The 17673-nt window shown below is 46.2% G+C and overlaps 2 protein-coding genes across 2 annotated transcripts in view; one reads left to right on the top strand and one right to left on the bottom strand.

Annotated features, from left to right (window-relative positions):
• SYK (spleen associated tyrosine kinase) overlaps window positions 1–17406 on the top strand; it is a gene marked incomplete at its 5' end in the record, with an annotated part of 35199 nt that extends 17793 nt beyond the window's left edge. The window contains 7 exons of the mRNA XM_080929174.1: window positions 2131–2218; window positions 3328–3505; window positions 9325–9534; window positions 11661–11850; window positions 12868–13008; window positions 13932–14044; window positions 17273–17406. Of these exons, the coding sequence (XP_080785300.1) occupies window positions 2131–2218; window positions 3328–3505; window positions 9325–9534; window positions 11661–11850; window positions 12868–13008; window positions 13932–14044; window positions 17273–17345 (993 nt within the window). The 3' untranslated portion in view covers window positions 17346–17406. The remainder of the gene's footprint in view (window positions 1–2130; window positions 2219–3327; window positions 3506–9324; window positions 9535–11660; window positions 11851–12867; window positions 13009–13931; window positions 14045–17272) is intronic.
• A 70-nt stretch (window positions 17407–17476) lies between these two features.
• Window positions 17477–17673, bottom strand: part of LOC308430079 (uncharacterized protein) — a gene marked incomplete at its 3' end in the record, with an annotated part of 60172 nt that continues 59975 nt past the window's right edge. Inside the window, exon 4 of the mRNA XM_080929182.1 lies at window positions 17477–17665. Coding sequence (XP_080785308.1) covers window positions 17477–17665 — 189 coding nt within the window. The remainder of the gene's footprint in view (window positions 17666–17673) is intronic.

Here is a 17673-nt window from a genome sequence, read left to right as displayed (position 1 = left end):
TATAAAAATATTCCAGGAGGTTTTGTTAGGAAATTGTGAGTCCTGGTTTTATTGTAACAAGCCTTTTGAAGTCCCCTTTCTCTAGAGAACATTCCAGAGAGCCTGCGTGAAGCCCCCAATTGGGGGCACTGAGTGTCAGAAGGCAGGAGCTCTTATACCCACAGGGAGGGTTATTATATATATACTGAGATACTGAGATATCCTTTAACTCTGTGATGAGTTGGGGATTGTTCTGGGAATCTCAGAGCTTTCCTGTGTACAGAGAAAAGTCAAAAGACTTAACACGGTAGTCACGCTAACCTAGAAAGACATTTAAAAACAACAGCCGGGGTCTGCTTATGGAATGAACAGAGCAGCAGGGTATGTACGGTAGGAATGCTCAAGTCCAAGCCAGGGAATTTCTGAGGCCAGGCCTCCAAGCAACACCCAACATGACTGAAGTTGTGTGTAAATGTCGAAGAGGTTACTGGGACTTAGGTCCCTTCCAGAGTGCAGACTAAAGAGAGAATTCGTTTTAAACCATGTAAACCTACATCTCACGCCTTTGTCTTCTGAAAGAATACTTTTAAATCAGTCTGTTCAACCATCCACCCATCTATCCACCCACACATCCACCTGTCCATCTACCAACTCACTGATTCAACCATCCATCCATTTATCTATCTATCCACTAAGCCATCCACGTATCCATCCACACGCCCATGCATCCCTCTATGGATCTGTCTGTGCACACACACACACATACACACACACACACACACACACACACACACACTCACTCACTCACTCACTCACCTATGCATCCATCCTCTGTGCTTTCATGTGTCTGTTGTGTGGCTCTTCTTGGCATCTATTACTAGTGTGGCACACTACTGAGCTTTGATTTAATGCCTAAGTCTGCATAACTTCTGCTCTGTTGCCATGGTTAGTCCTATCACATGGTCCTGCGGGAGAGTTGAGAGGGAAGGTGAGAATGTGGATCCTGTGACATCTGAGACCAGATGTCCTCTGGCTTCACTGAAAGAGGCCTTTTCCACGGGCATTGCCAGCCTCTAACTCGTGGTGAACACCATGACGCTAGTGAGTTGTAACGACAGAGTCAGACCCTGCTGTTGGTGGGTGGGATTTGTCACGTCGGTGAGGTGGATGAGATTTTGACATGTGCTTCAAGACAGTGGCTGCGTGATGTTAGCTGGATGTCTCTTTCTTTACACTTTCCCTCAAGTCTGGTGCTATCTCACTTGTTCATGGCAACGTGTGGATGCTGACAAGGTAAGTAGATACTCAAGACAAGACAATAAAAGGAGAAACCAGTCAGATCTGGACAGTGGATGGAGGTTTGCCTGAGAGACAGGTTTAGCAGCCACCACTTTGCTTTACTTTGTGAGTAACGATGGGTCAGAAAAAGAGAAAAAAAAATATGTTTCAAATAGAAAATCCTTAGGACTGTAAGAAGATTTGCCCCCTCTGCCTACTTCACGAAGCAAATTGGTGTTGACGGACTGAGAAGCCTTCACATGTAAGGGCCAGTGTGCCTTAGTGACCAGCCACAGGGAAAAGCGGAAGAGTTCTCTTCCCTCGGGAAGGCAGAGAGCGTCTCTGACAGTGCATGCGCCTGCTGCCATTATCACAGCCCTTATCATGAGAGTGGCCGCAGTGGGGGTACAGCAGGGTGAAGCTCCCCTCTTTGGAACTTGCAGCTCGTTGGCCTGGGCTACCCTGTGAAAGCAATGCCTTGCATCTAAATCTATATGGAAGGCAAAACTGGTGGGCATGGTCGACTTCACTTTTAAAATAACTTCCACATGACCTTAGATGAGAGCAGAAATGAGCCCATGGGGAGTAAGTGATGTCCTGCCATCTTCTGGGAGGTGTGGAGGGCACATAACTAGAAGAAAATTCTGGGGTGGACAGAGCAGATGCTCTCCCTCTCTGAAGCCATGTCGGGGGGGGGGGGGAGTTAGAGGCCATGAGCCTGTCTAGCCTTCTCAGGTCCACACAGTTGCCTGAAGAACGTGATGAACCTTTCTGACCTCTTCCGAATCCTCTTGTCTCCTGGCATAAGTTATCTGTGCATTTGAAAATGGTGGCATCCGGGCAGAAAATAACATCACCATCTGTGTGCTTCAGCCTGCCCCAGCCCAGGGGAGCCGTCCGGAGAGCACCGTGTCCTTCAATCCCTATGAGCCAACTGGAGGGTCCTGGGGCCCAGACAGAGGTGAGAGATGCACTTTTACTTGATGAACAGTAGAGCCGGGTGCACAGCTGCTTGCTGATGTGTAGAGTCAGCTTACAAATTCCTGGCACCACTCCAAATTCGCCTTAGAGGGATGGTCCTCAAACAGTGGTGATACCCAGCCACAGGCAGAAGATAGCACCTATCCATAAAACAAGCAGTTCTGCCTGGTGAAAATGGTCTCCTATAATTAAAACAAGCAAGCAAACAAACAAACAACAACCCCCAATGAGGTGTTAGCATTGGCAGTGTCATGCTATGTCTGTCACACTCCGTGGACCCCGGTTGCCTTTCTTGGAAGAACATGGTGGCAAAGGATGAGGATAGCATCTGGGTGCTTTTGACAGTAGGGACAACTCACAGGTTCCTCTAGATTTGTTCAGGGAGCCGTGATGACTGGGAGGCCACAGGGAACACAGTGTAGGAGGACACACGTGACTTGTTCCCAGAAATGGGTCTTCTTGGTGCCTTTCTTGGGTTCATGAGTATCTGCCTGTTATTTTTTTATTGGTGAGCTTTGTGTTTGTTTATTGCTATCAATCGCCTCTAAGGCTTAAAGCAGCAAGAGTCAGTCATCTCTCATTTAATTTATACCTTATGGCTAGGGGTGTGCGTAGAGTGTGTCTAGGATGCCCGGAGCACTGGGCTTCATCCCCAGCAGGGCATGAGCCAGGCATGGTGTTGCGCACAGTCAGCATCCTTGCTAGCTGCAGGTTGAGTTCGTAGCCTTTCTCACATGAGCTTCAGAGTCCTTAGCATCTCAGAGATTAAGCACGTTGGCATTTCAAAGCCTTGAGAAGCCCATGCATCATTTCTCTTGAGCTCTGTTGGTTCAGTTACAAAAAGCCAACAAGAAGCACATTGTCATTTGTGCCACCTCTCAATAGGAGACTGTCACACCTGGCTTAAAGCCTAAGGGAGGTTTTATCACCATTACTACTGATGTAGAAGACCATCTTGCCTCTTCCCTTGCTTCACCACTTGGCTGCATCCAACTGCCCTATAAGATGTAAGGAGTGGGGAGCAGGGTGGCCAAGGAGTGGTCCACATGAGTCTAAACTGGCGTCATCTGTTCCCTGACTATGATGCAGGCCTTCAGAGAGAAGCCCTGCCCATGGACACGGAGGTGTATGAGAGTCCTTATGCTGACCCTGAAGAGATCCGGCCCAAAGAGGTCTACCTGGACAGGAACCTGCTGACCCTGGAGGACAATGAACTGGGCTCTGGTAACTTCGGGACTGTGAAAAAGGGATACTACCAAATGAAAAAGTAAGCATTCCACCGCTGTCATCCTCAGCCATGACCGTGCATTCTGGAAAGTTCCCAGAACGCACCTAGAATGTTCATCTAATCCCAGACATTGAGGTTCAAGTACATGGCTAAGGACTTTTACACTAACATTATACTTATCATTTCTGATACAATAATTCTTAATTTTTTTTTGTGTGTGTGTGTGTGTGTGTGTGTGTGTGTGTGTGTGTTGCAGCACTCATGTGGTCAGAGGATATGTCAGTTGGTTTTCTCCTCCTCACACAGGTTCAAGAGATTAAACTCAGGCCATTAGGTTTGGCATCAAGTTCTTTTACCAACTGAGCCATCCTATAACCTTCATTTCTGACTCATTTATAATAAAAGCATCCTTTGCATATGCTAACTGTAGTGACAGTAATGATGCTTATTTAAGTCCATAGTATAGTATAAAATAACTAAATGGAAGTAAGTAAATTCATAAGAAAATAAAAATATACCTCCAGAACACCACTATCTGTGACTAACCTTGGTGTAGGTATTTATTGGGTCTTTATATGTGTGTGAAATCTTTGCTTCTGGTTCCTCACTTTCTGTGCATACACATGGAGGTCATGATGCTTAGTTTGATTTACAGTCACTTTTGAAGTTGAATATTAAGGAATAGAGAGATGGTTCAGGGGTTAATGGACATATTGCTCTTATAGATGACCCAAGTTCAGTTTCCAGCACTCATTAGACAGCTCACAGCTGTCTGTAACTCCAGTGCCAGGAGTTCTGCTGCCCTCTTCTGGACTCTGGGGGTACCTGCACTCAACAAGCACATACTCACACACAGACAAACACTTAGATACATCATTAAGTATAAATCTTTTGAAAAACTAAATATCGCTTTTTAGGTATTTGAACATAATCTTTCATGATCTGCTTTAGTTTATTGTATTTTAATTTATTGGTTAATTACTATGAATTAATATGGTTAGTTAACGTGGATTTATATACAATTTCAATCACAGAGAGTTGAGAACTGGTTTCTACCAAGACCATTGTGAGACAAAACTTAGCTCATTCTTTACTGTCTTTCAGATTTCTCTCAGCAGATTTGTTTAGCTTTCTGTGTCAGGGCTTAGTCAACTTCTCTTACATGCATTCTCAGGTTTTTTGTATGGAAATACTAAGTGCTTTTTGTACTCTTAGTAGTTTGATGGTAATGTGTGGCATCATGTAGCATTTTCCATTTCTTGGTCTTTTATATGAACTAAAACTGATTTTACACAGAGATGTGACAACCAGCAACACCGGTGAGCTCATTTGTGTTCAGTTGCAGTTTATCTAGCTAGTCTTTAGTGCAGAAATGCATCAATTATGAATGCCATATCTATATGTGTATGCATATATGTGTGTTTACTGGTATAAGTGTATATGTTTAGATATGTTTACAAGTATGTGTAGGTTGTAAATATGCACTTCTGCTCATACAAATGCACTTACAAATAAAAAAAAATCATTCCTCAGGACAGATCCACCCTGCTTTTTGAGGCAGGGTCTCTCCTTGAGATCTGGAGCTTACCAATTAGGCTATGGAAACTGGTCAGAGAACCACAGAAATCCATGTGTCTCTGCCACCCCAGTGCTGAGATTATAATTGTGTACCACAAACATCTTTTTACAGGTTGGAGTCTTGGGACTCAAACCCCAGTCCTCATGATTTCATAGCAAGCCCTTTACAGACTGAGCTGCCTCCCCAGTCCAACATTGGTACTCCTTAAAGAAAACCATGCCCAATCTTTATCCTTTGAGTATTTGTCCTCACTTTAGTGCCTTATCTAGGAATTGTAGAATCATGCGTTATAACTGGTTACAGACAGAGGTTCCATCATTCCCTTTGGCTTTGGGTTATATCTGTTCATGAGGACTGCTGTCTGACAGACTGAAGACATGCCATTCTGTTTTGATATCTCTGCAAGTTCTTAATCATACATCTATGCTGAATTTTGGTGAAGACTCTCCCTGCTCCACAAAGCTCATCCTGGGCTTCTTTTTCTCTACCGTGGTTCTGTGATGGGTTACACCCATTAGATTCCAGATCTTAAACATGTCCCTAGATCTTGCAGTAAACTCCCCTAACCTTTTGTCCACTTCATCTCTTTTCATAAATAACTGATTATAATCCATCAGTATTTGTCCCAGAATTTTCATGTATGTGCTCATGAAGTGCCTTAATCACTGTTCTATTGCTATGAAGAGACACCATGTCCAAGGCAACATATAAGAGGAAGCATTTAATTGGGGGCTTGTTTAGTCTCAGAGGGTGAGTTCATGAACACTGTGGCAGCAGAAAGGCACAGTATAAGAGCAGTAGCTGAATTTATATCTTATTCACAAGTTGGAGACAGAAAGCAAGAAACCTCAAAGCTCACCCCCAGTTGCAGGTCTCTTCCAAGAAGACCACACCTACTCCATCAAGGCCACACCTACTCCATCAAGGCCACACCTACTCCATCAAGGCCACACCTACTCCATCAAGGCCACACCTCCTAGTCATTCTCAAAACAGTTCTACCAACTAGAGACTTCAAATATATGAGCCTACAGAGGCTTTTCATTCAAACCACCACATGAAGTTATCAGCCAATCGCTTTCTTACAGTTCTCATAATGGAGCCTTTCTCTCTTATCTATAAAAGAGCCCAATGCCTGAAAGACTGGGAGTTTTATAGTCTCTTCCTAGGCTATGGTAAACAAACATTCAGAAATCAGAGCAATGGTCGTCTCTTAGAATTATTGGGGCATCGGATTTCTGTTCTGTTTCTCTAGGAAACATGGTATTTTCTTTTTTAAATGTTTAGAGAAACCAAGAGAACTTTGTTAACTTCTTAATTTAGATCTCTGCCTCACACCACAGATGTAATGATAGACCAACTATGAAAGCCAAAGTAGATGGCTAGAGATGACAGAATGGAGCCTCTCCTCTTCCCAGGAGGACCCAGAGAGATTCCCTGGTGCTGATAATATCAATATCCTCCTTTCAGACCACAGGCTGCATTCTAGAGCACCACACTGGCTGTGTGTACCTTCCTGGGTGCCTGTCCCACATATTCTGTTATTTGACTGAGTGAATTTGGTATGTGTGTGTGCCTCTGTGTGTGTATGTGTGTATGTTTATGTGTGGTTTTTGTCTGTGAGTGTGTTTGTGTGTGTCTGTTTGTGTGTATGTGTGTGTATGTGTGTATGTATGTATGTATATGTGTGTATGTGTGTGTATGTGTATGTGTACATGCATGTGGGCTGGGGACCAAGCTCCAGTCATCAACCTTGGCAGGAAGCATCTTTAGCCACTGAGCCCCTCACAGCCTCTTTCCTGATTAGTTCTGTGTTTATTCTCCAAGTTCAACAAAAGAAACAACTTCTTACACTTGTGGGAATCTTACTACAAGTCATTTCTCAAAGCACACGTAGCTAATGTTTGCTCTTTCACCTAAGCCACATTTTTGTTAGAAAACTTTCAAGAGTTCAGCATGATCTGTGGTGTGTGTTTTGTAAGAAAGTGAGGGAAAAAAAAAAAACCTATATTTTTGAAATACATTAAGACTTAAAAGTAACAAAGCCCAGTGGGAAAGAAGTGTTTCTTTTTCCTTAACTCTGAGCTTGAACAGTGTGTGGGCTTTGGATTGGGCAACTTGGGTTCACACCTGTGATCCCCACCGCCCCAGAGGCAGAGACAGGAGGATCAGAAGTTTAAAGTCATTTCCTGCTCTACAGCAAGTTTAAAGCCACAGTGAATTACATAAGATCCTGTTTCAAGAATTTTTTAAAAAATGTAAAACAATGTGTTTTTAAAAACCTTCTGGGTTCAGAGGTTCATTTTCAATATCATAAAGGAACTTTCTCTTCTTTTATGCATATAGATATAACCCAGCTGATAGATCAGGTGACATAGCAGCAAGCTGTTCGCAGGTCACAACTGGTGGGTTTTACTGAAGCTGTTTTGACTGTTTCACAATTCAGGGGCTTTCCTCCCCTTGGACGATTCTCCATTGCTGTCCACTAGACAATTTTACAGGAAGTGGGGCATATTTTCTGTCAATAAAAGAACAGCTGTAGAGAGGATCTCCTGTGTACGGTGTGGAAGTATTACCTGTCAATAGAAAGCTGGTGACCATTAGCTGATGCAGGAAATAGGAGGTGGGAGTTCCGGTAGGGAGAGAGGAACTCTGGGATATAGGCACAGAAAGAGACTCACTGCAAACTCTGAGCAAGACAGTCACATGCAACTGAAGAAAGGTAGCAAGCCTGGTGGCAGACTTAGGCTAGATTAAACGGAATAGTTAAGTTATGAGCTAGCAGGAACAAACCCAAGCTTATGGCTTAGGCATTTATTCATAAATAATGAATCTCAGTTATAATGTTGGGAACTAGGCGATGGTGGAAAAGCCCCCAGTTACGAACAGTTGATCAGGAGACTCGCTACTGTAGAAGCTTTTTGTAAGAGACGTGAACAAATATATATTCCTTCATACATAGCACCAACCACAAATCAGAGAACAATCCCGTAAGTCCAACTCGGGCTTACGTCAGAACAAGTATGCGGGGTTACCAACGAGAGCTGCGCCACTGAGAGGTCTGGCCTCAGTGTAGGTGGTGGCCTCTACAGGATGCGTAAGGTCCTCTAGACATCTCTCAGACTCCTGTTAACTTTCACACAGTCCTAGGCTCTAACACCTCCCAAGACCGTGCGTTTATATTCACTTAGGACAGAATCTCACACAGATGACTGTGAAGTACCAGAGGGAGTTCCAGGAATCCAGGGGGCAATCCAGGGACCATCTCTACCTCTTCCTCATATGGGCGAGCAACCAGCAGTCGGAGCTGGTCTTGCTTGTCTGTTGCAAAAGGCACAGCTGGCCAGATGGAATTAGCAGGTGTTACATTCAGAGGAAGTTAAAGACATGAAACCAAGGATCCTCTTGTCTCTACCTCTGGGGCGCTAGGCACCACCATGACCAGTTTGAAGCACACAGATTGTTCAAGCTCAGAGTTAAAGGGAAAGAAATGCTTCTCTCCCACTGGGCTTTGTTAGTTTTAAGGCAAGCCTCAGCGTGTTTCGAAAATATGGATCTTTTCCATTTTCTCACAAAAATATCACATGGATCATGCTGAACCCTTCAAAGTATGCGGACTGTGTTTCAGATGAAAGAACAAACATTAGCTATGTATGATTTGAAATTTGATAAAATTTCCCCAAGAATGAGAAAAACCGGTACTAGCCATTTATTTCTATGTGTGTGTATGTGTACGTGTGTGTCCATGTGTGTGTGTGTACAGGTATTCCTGCCACAGCACATATATAGAGGCCAAAGGACAGCCTTGGATGTCACCTCTTACCTTTCACCTTATTTCAAACCCTTTTTGGGGTTCACTGCTGACTCCACAAATATTTATAGATTCTCCCTTCTCTCTCTGCCTCTCATCCTTCCCTAGAAGCTCTGGGATTACAGACATATGCTACTGCATCCAACGTTCTGTGGGTTCTGAGATCTGAACTCTGGTCCGAACTCTTGCATGGAAGCACTTTCTACACTGGACTGTTAACCCAGCCTATGGCCATTTTGTTGTTGTTGTTGTTGGTTGTTTGTTTGTTTTTTTTTCCCTTTCTTCCTTCCTTCCTTCCTTCCTTCTTTCTGAATGTCTTTAAAAGGTTCTCATCAGGCAGCGGGTGTGTTGGCATCATTCCCCTCCGCCCACCCCCGCCCCCCTCCCCGCCCTGCTCCGCAGTGGCCACAGAGAAGAGAACCTCTAGGTAGTATGGAAAGTTCCTCACAAGTTACAATCTGTGTTACAGGGTTGTAAAAACAGTGGCTGTGAAAATCCTAAAGAATGAGGCCAACGACCCGGCTCTAAAGGACGAGCTGCTGGCAGAGGCGAACGTCATGCAGCAGCTGGACAACCCCTACATTGTGCGCATGATCGGAATCTGCGAGGCGGAGTCGTGGATGCTAGTCATGGAGATGGCGGAGCTGGGGCCCCTCAACAAGTACCTGCAGCAGAACAGGTGCCGCAGAGCTCACATGCATGGGAGTTGTGCGCAGTGTTCCCCCACTTTGGGCTGTGCTGGGGCATGATTTCTAGGGGATAGCTCTCTCTCCCTCCCCCCCACCTCCTTTTTCTCTCCCTCCCTTTCCTCCCTCCCCCTCCCCCTTTCCCCTCCCCCTCTCCCTTCCTCCCTCCCCCTTCATTCCCCTGCCCCCTGCACCTCCCCCTTTCTCTCTCCCCTCCCCCTCCCCCTCCATTCCCCTCCCCCTTCCTCCCTGTCTCTTTGAGGGTGTACACCTGTGTGAATGTATCATATGTCAATATCAGATATCGCCCCTCTATCCTCTATTGATCTCCATCTTTAATGTTTTCTTTTTTATGTGTATGTTGGTATGAGCGTGTGCCACACTCGTGCAGATACTCCTGAAGGCTAGAAGTCAGATCCCTTGGGGCTAGAGCTACAGCACTTGTGAGCCTCCCCACATAGGTGCTGGGAACCAAACCCAGGTCCTCTGCAAGAACAGTACCTGTTCTTAACCGCTGAACTATCTCCTTTGCTCTCCATCTTACTTCGTGAGACAGGTCTCTCCCTAACACAGGAGCTCACAAGTTCAGCAAAACTGGCTACCCACTGAGCCCTGGGGACTACAGGTCCTCACGGGCATACCTGGCTTTTGTATGAGCGCTGTGTATCCCGACTCAGATCTTCATCCTTGTACATCAAACATCTCCCTTAGCCCTGTCAGAGAACAACTCTGTCCAGGGATAAAATTCTCAGTGTGCGTGGACAGGGCACTGCCTACCAACAGGCAGAACATTCTTCTTTAGTAAACACTGTGAATAAACATGTTCCTAGGGCACCAGCTTTGTCCTGTCTGGCTGACCTCCTGAGTGCCTGCATCCAAAGGGGCAGCGGCAGCTCATTGATTCTGGTTACGTGGTCCGGGCACAGCTAGTTGCTCTTAGATTGCTGTCAACATAGAGTAACTCCCTGACTCCTCTGAGCCAGGGCTCATTTTGTAAGGTTCTTGTTATTACTTCCAGTACACATCTGTGAGTATGACCATGTGTGCAGGTGCAACAGGTGCAGCAGGTGCAGCAGGTGCAACAGGTGCAACAGGTGCAGCAGGTGCAGCAAGTGCAACAGGTGCAACAGGTGCAAACCACAGGTCAAGCTAAAGCAACACCCGTCCCTGGGATACCTTCTGCTTCCTTTGAGACTGGGGTCCCTCAGAGGCCCAAGCCCATCAATTAGACTGGTTGGGCAGGGAACACCAAAAATCCACCCATTTCATTTTCTCAGCTTTGGGATTCCAAGCATGTGTCACCATGCCTGGCTTCAATTTCACAGGGGCACTGGGCATCAAACTCGGGTCCTGGTGGTTGCAGGCTGAGCAATTTGCCAAAAGCTTTCTCCATAGCTCTAAGAATTTTTGTCCATCTCAAAGCATGCATGAAAATGAAGCCCACCAAGCACAGGGGAATGGTGTTCAGTCTGGAACAGCTGTGTGTCAGCAAGATTAACTGCCACACTCATGCCTCCTGTGGGTTTTCGAATTTCTGTGTGTGTATAGTGTGTGTTTGTGTGTGTGCGTGTGTGTCCATGTGTGTGGGTATACATGCCCATGCATACATGCAGAGGCCAGGAGAGAACGCCGTGTGTCCTCTATCACTCTTGCTTTAGCCACACCAAAGGGACTGACTAGGTTGGTGGGTTTCTGTGAGTTTGAGGCCAGTCTGCTCTACACAGTGCATTCCAGGCTAGTTAGGGTGTATAATGAGACCCTGTCCCCCCCCCCCAAAAAAATGGTTCTTCCACTAAACAGAAAGTTCTACTGGTTTGGTTTGGTGTGGTTTTGGCTATTCTGGTGGCCAGCGAGCCTCCAGATCTTCCTGTCTCCACCCCCTCCCAGTGCTGGGAATTACAGCACATGTGACCACGTGGGCTCAACTTTCTCACGTGGCTTCGGGGGATCAAAACTTAGGTCCCCAGGTTGTGTGTGCCACAAATGTTCTCACACCGAGTATCTTCCCAGCCTGTCCTGTTGTTGAGTGGACCCCTCTTCTAGGTGCACTGGGAACATGGCTGTGTGTTGGGAATGGCCATCATCCACTCTTGGTAATGATGATATCATGTGATTCTAGGCACATCAAGGATAAGAACATCATAGAGCTGGTTCACCAGGTTTCCATGGGAATGAAGTATTTGGAAGAGAGCAATTTTGTGCACAGAGATCTGGCTGCGAGGAACGTGCTTCTGGTCACCCAGCACTATGCCAAGATCAGCGATTTCGGTCTTTCCAAAGCCCTTCGTGCTGATGAAAACTATTACAAGGTAGGACAGCTCAGTGCAGGCCCATGGAGGAGGGTGAGGGGGCAGCTGAGTGCACAGTCAAGGGTGCAGGTCATAAAGACATAGAAAGATAAATGTGTGCTCTCTGTATTTTATTATGGTAGAAATCTCATTAGTAATCTTGGGGGAAAATATTCTTAAGATTGATTTTCTCAATCAAGAAACAAGAACCAAAAAATACGATACTTTTCGACTGGAGTCTTGTTCAGACTAGCGTCCTGTGTTGATTTTTGTTTTGTGGATTTTTTTTTTTACATTTACTTATCTTGTTCTGTGTATGTAGGCATGTGTGTCATAGTGTACTAATAGAGATCAGAAGGCAACTTAGAGAAGTTGATGCTCTCCATCTGCCGCGTATATCGGAGGAATCGAACTCTGATCGTCAGGCTTGACAGCAGGCACCTTACCCATTGGACCATCTTACTGGCCCTGAATGCTTGCGCTAACTTCCTTTGAAAAATAGAAACTGAAGGAGTTGGTCTTTAATTTTTTTTTTAAGACAGGGTTTCATGGGACCCAGGTTGGCATCCATCTCCTGAGTGCTGGGGTTAGAGGAATACACCACTATGACTGGGTTAACCAGTAGTTCTCAGTCTTCCTAATGCAATAACCCTTCAACACAGTTCCTCATGTTGTGGTGAGCCCCAACCATAAAATTATTTCATTGCTACCTTATAACTGTAATTTTGCCACTGTTATGGATTGTAATGCAAATATCGGATATGCAAGATGTCTGATATGTGACCTCCAAAGGGGTCACAACCCACAGGCTGAGAGCCACTGGGAACTTTATGCGTATTGAATGAAGCCATTACCAACTGAGCCACTTCCTTGGCCCCAGAACTGGTGGGTCCTTGAGAGATTTTCCCGAGTTCCTTCCGTTTGGTTTGACACTGTGAATTCCAGCAGATGCCTTTTCCTGCTCCTTAAACCCAGCCCCTCTGTGCATCATGCGCACGCCTGACCTAACTCATCACAGAATGTTCACTCTGCTTCCAGGCCCAGACCCACGGGAAGTGGCCGGTGAAGTGGTACGCCCCCGAGTGCATCAACTACTTCAAGTTCTCCAGTAAGAGTGACGTCTGGAGCTTCGGGGTCCTGATGTGGGAAGCGTTCTCCTACGGGCAGAAGCCATACAGAGTGAGTCATGCTTAGATGTGTGTGTCCTGTCTCAGCCTCCTGCACTGGGGAAACTGTCCCTTGGCATAGGGTTATTGCCACAGGAACCTGAACCCCTGGAGTCTGGGGACACCCTGGGGTCTCATTACCTTCTAACAGTGGGCGGTTAGCACAACCTAACCTAAGCGTGCACTCACTTGGGGAAATGACATGTGATGCTAAGTGAGCACATTCTCGCTGTGTGCTACACACATACATGCACCAGACACAGCCTCAGACCATCTTTCCTGACAGTAAAATAGAAATGGTGATACTGACAACATCAGGTATTTTAGTTATCATATGTGTGCACACCTGTGTATGTGCATGTGTGTGTGTGTATCTGTCTGTGTAGATCAGAGATCATTCTCAGGTGTCATCCCTCAGGGACTATCCACCTTGCATTTGATACAGTCTCTTCATTAGCCTGAGCTCACCCAGTAGGACAGCTGGCTAGCCAGTGAGCCTAGGGATCTGCCTGTCTATACCCTAGCAGTGAGGTTACAAGAATTCAATACCACTCTTGTCTTTTTACGGGGGTTTTGGGAATTGAACTCAGGTCCTTGTACTTGCAAGGTAAGCACTTTGCAGCCTGAATTATCCTGTGTGTGTGTGTGTGTTTCCTGAGTGTAGACAGATCCTAGGGTGTCACTCAATGGATTATCACAAATGAAGCTTCCCACAAAGCTCATTCCCTAAATGAGGGATCAAAACAGAAACTCCAAAGCACACCCCCTTCCCTACACACCCAGCCTTTCTCACTGGGCAGCCACATCTGACTCCAGGATTCCAGAGGAAGGGCTCCTAGTCTTGTGACTGATGTCACTTGAAATCTCCTGTGTGTCTGTGGGTGAAGAACGCTTGTTTGTATATTTTGAAAGCTTATATGCCTTTTCACATCTTAGGGGATGAAAGGGAGCGAAGTAACTGCCATGCTGGAGAAAGGAGAGCGGATGGGGTGTCCTCCAGGATGCCCAAGAGAGATGTATGACCTGATGAACCTATGCTGGACTTACAAGTGAGTGCCCAATCCTTCCCGCCATGGACCTGAAGGTTCTAGAAGTAGGTGGCATGGCTGCTGACCTAGTTTCATGTCTGTCCCTGTAATAAAATTCTGGGGCCAAAATATAACTTGGGGGGGTGTCTTAGTCAGAGTTTGTATTTCTAGACAAACATCATGACCAAGAAGCAAGTTGGGGAGCAAAGGGTTTATTCAGCTTACATTTCCACATTGCTGTTCATCACAAAGGAAGTCAGGACTGGAACGCAAGCAGGTCAGGAAACAGGAACTGATGCAGAGGCCATGGAGGGATGTTTCTTACTGGCTTGCTCCCCATGGCTTGTTCAGCCTGCTTTCTTCTAGAACCCAGGTCTACCAGCCCAGGGATGGCACCACCCACAATGGGCTGGGCCCTTTCATCCTTGATCACTAGTTGAGAAAACGCCTTACAGCTGGATCTTGTGGAGGCATTTCCTCAACTGAGGCTCCTTTCACTGTGACAACTCCAGCTTGTGTCAAGTTGACACAAAACCAGCCCATATGGGGGAAAGGATTTATTTTAGCTCAGAACTCCAGGTTACAGTCCATGACCACAAGAAAGTCAGGGTGGTGGACACTTAAAATCGTGTGGTCATAGCATATCAGAATGCTAAGAGAGAAGATGGAACACATGCTTTTTGGGTTCAGTTCTCTTTCTCCTTTCTTAGAGGAAGTCCCTGGTCCAATGACAACCCATGGTGGCCTGAGTCTTCACGCAAATAACACAATTAAGACAGTTCCCCCACGGGCCAGCCTATTGTCAACCGGTCCTTGTAGAGATTCTTCCCCAGTGGTTCCAGACTGTCAAGTTGACAATTAAAAGGAACCACAGCTGCTGTTATGGAATTTGTGATCCCTGGGAAAAGACCGCAGACTCGATTCAATTATAACGAAAAGATGTATCAATTAACTGCAAGCAGGACAAACAGTCTCTGAACCACGTTTTTGGAAATTGCTGTGAAGTGGGGGGTGTAAGGAAGGGTTTGTTGTTGCTGTTGTTTGCCCTTTGTTTTTGTTTTTTAAAGAGGAAAACCACAGGAAGACCTTCGATGTCTAAACAGACAACCAAAAAATAAGTCTGAAAAAAAAAATCTTCAGGTATCCGCATAAGCAAAAGGGCAGTCAGACATGTCATAACAAGTAGATGGCCGCTTCCATATCTTTTGGGGTGGAGATCGCTGAGTTGGGGTTACTGGGAAATTATCTCCCAGGGAGTGGGGTCAGAGACAAAGAACTAGAGGGCACCAAGATGGATGCTTGGGTAGAGCCATCACACTGAGTATTAAACTAAAGTGTGGGTTCTCTTGATGCATCAGGAATATGCTGCCTTCTCTGTAATGTCAGGCTCTGGGTGTGTCTCTCCTCCCTGACCTTGGCTGAGCCCTGTGGAGCTGTGGTTGTAACAGGACAGTTGGTAGAACGGGACCAACTGAAAACTTTGTCTGCTCCATCATCACAGACCAGAATCTAGCAAAGTAAGAGAAGCAAGGTTGGCATTCCAGGGTCTTAAGGCAAGCGGTTGATCCTCAAACCCCACGGTGTCTGCGCTAGCATGTTTACTGGATTATTTTTTAATCGCATCTGGGGTGAACATGTTTTTCTTGCCACTGTTGTCTGCATGCAGCATAGATTGACAGCTGTTCTCAAGTGCTACCAGAAGCCTAAAGGTGATTTCAAACATCAGAATTATGTGCAAAGACTGATCCATGTGAGCAAGGGGTGCATGTTTGTGTGTGTAGGTGTGTGTGTGTGCGAGCGCGCAATGCATGCATACACATGTGGAGACCACAAGCTGACTTGGCCTGCCTTCCTCTTTTATTCCTGTTTCTCTCCATCTAATCTCGAGGGTGTGTGTGCACTCTCGCACGCACATTCATGCGCATGCATGTGCATGTGCATGCATGTGCATGTGCAGGCATGCACACAGATGGAGGTCAGAGAACAACTCAGGCTTCAGTCCTCCTCTTTTCCCATGTGGGTGCTAAGGATCAAACTCAGATCCTGTGGTTTGGTAGCAAGTGTCTTTACCCACCAAACCACCTCCTGAGCCTCTCTGCTTTTTTCTCTGAGACAGTTTCTTACTAAGCTCAGATCACACCGCTTCTGCCTTACTTAGAGGGAGCAAGCCACATGGGATTGGCCCGTGTCTGTCCCTCCCCAATGCTGGGCTTACAGAAATGTACCCTCATCCCAGGCATTAATTCTTGGTGACCCCTACTCAGTCCTCACAGTTAGACAGAGGCACTTTTGTACACTCAGATGTCTCCCCAGTCCCTGAGCCACTTTATAGAAGGAACTTGAACGCCAGAGGACTTTGTTCCCCTTGGGGGCCTGGAACCATCCCCTCGTGAGCACAGATGGGGGTGAACTCCCTTTGAATTGTCAGATAAAAGATTCACCCATCACTTGCTCATCTCAGCATTTAACTTGTCGACGACAACACAGGTTTCTGGGCAGATACTTAGGGTTGGGTCCTCACCCAGACCACAGCCACAGAGATTTGTGACTTCTAGCAAGGGCACAAACCAACACCCCTTGAAAGTCCAGCTTGAGTGTGGGCAGGGTGTACTATAGCTGTGCCAATATTCTCCTTGTAAGATTTCGAGCCAAGGACTAAGGAGATGGCTCTGTTGGTAAAGTGCCTGGTGTGTAACTGTGGGGACCTGAGTTCGATCCCTAGAACCCATATAAAACAGGCCAGGCATGGTGGCAAGTGCTTTTGGTTCCAGCACCACCAAGGAAGATGGAGACAGGAAGATCCCAGATGCTTACTGGTCATGGTCAGCCAGCCTCACCTGCTTGACAAGTTCCAGGCAATAGAAAGACCCTGCCTCAAAAACAAAGCAAAACAAAGCAGGAGAGATGGTATCTGAGGAGGGACACCAAGGTTGTCCTCTGGTCACCACATACTTAAATCACACCTCCAAACACATGTGCATACACGGTTATGAAACTATACAGAGAGACTGAGTAAAACATCTGTAGATGTTTGATGCATCCGAAACAGAGGGTGTTCTGTACCTTAGTACCATAGTGCAAAATCTCTTCCAGATCACAAGGATATGTATCCTCGGGATGCTATAAAATGCGGGCTTGAATTCAAGCCCGATGCAGTCACCAGCATTCACCACCACTAGGGGGCGCAATGACTCATGTTTCCACAGGCCTACTGACAAACACTAATACATCCATCTCTTCCTCCTTCAGTGTAGAGAACAGGCCGGGATTCACAGCTGTGGAACTGCGGCTTCGAAATTACTACTACGACGTGGTTAACTAACAGCTTGGGTGCCTGTCCGTGGCAACCTCGGATTCTCACTCGATCACAGGAAATTCATTCATTCAGGTGAACTGGCTTTCAGAGTTTCTTCTCCCTCTACCCAGAATGAGAAGCAAAGCTAGGACTCACGCTCACAACAGTTCTGACCCCAAAAGACAGACAAGCAGCAAGACCTCGGGGGGCCTGTGACTTCGTCTATCTGGTTTTTGTTTGTTTCTATCTGTGTGGTTTTCGTTGCGGGTCACATTCGGGAACCAGTTCCAAATTCTCTTGACGTCATCATTCATCTTGACCTCTGGGTCCAGGATTTTAGTGTCCCTCTGCAGGT

This window comes from Micromys minutus, assembly GCF_963924665.1.
Source record: "Micromys minutus genome assembly, chromosome: 1".
Taxonomy (NCBI): Eukaryota; Metazoa; Chordata; class Mammalia; order Rodentia; family Muridae; genus Micromys; species Micromys minutus.
Note: the sequence above shows the minus strand (reverse complement) of the source record. Positions and strands in the feature narration are given on the sequence as shown.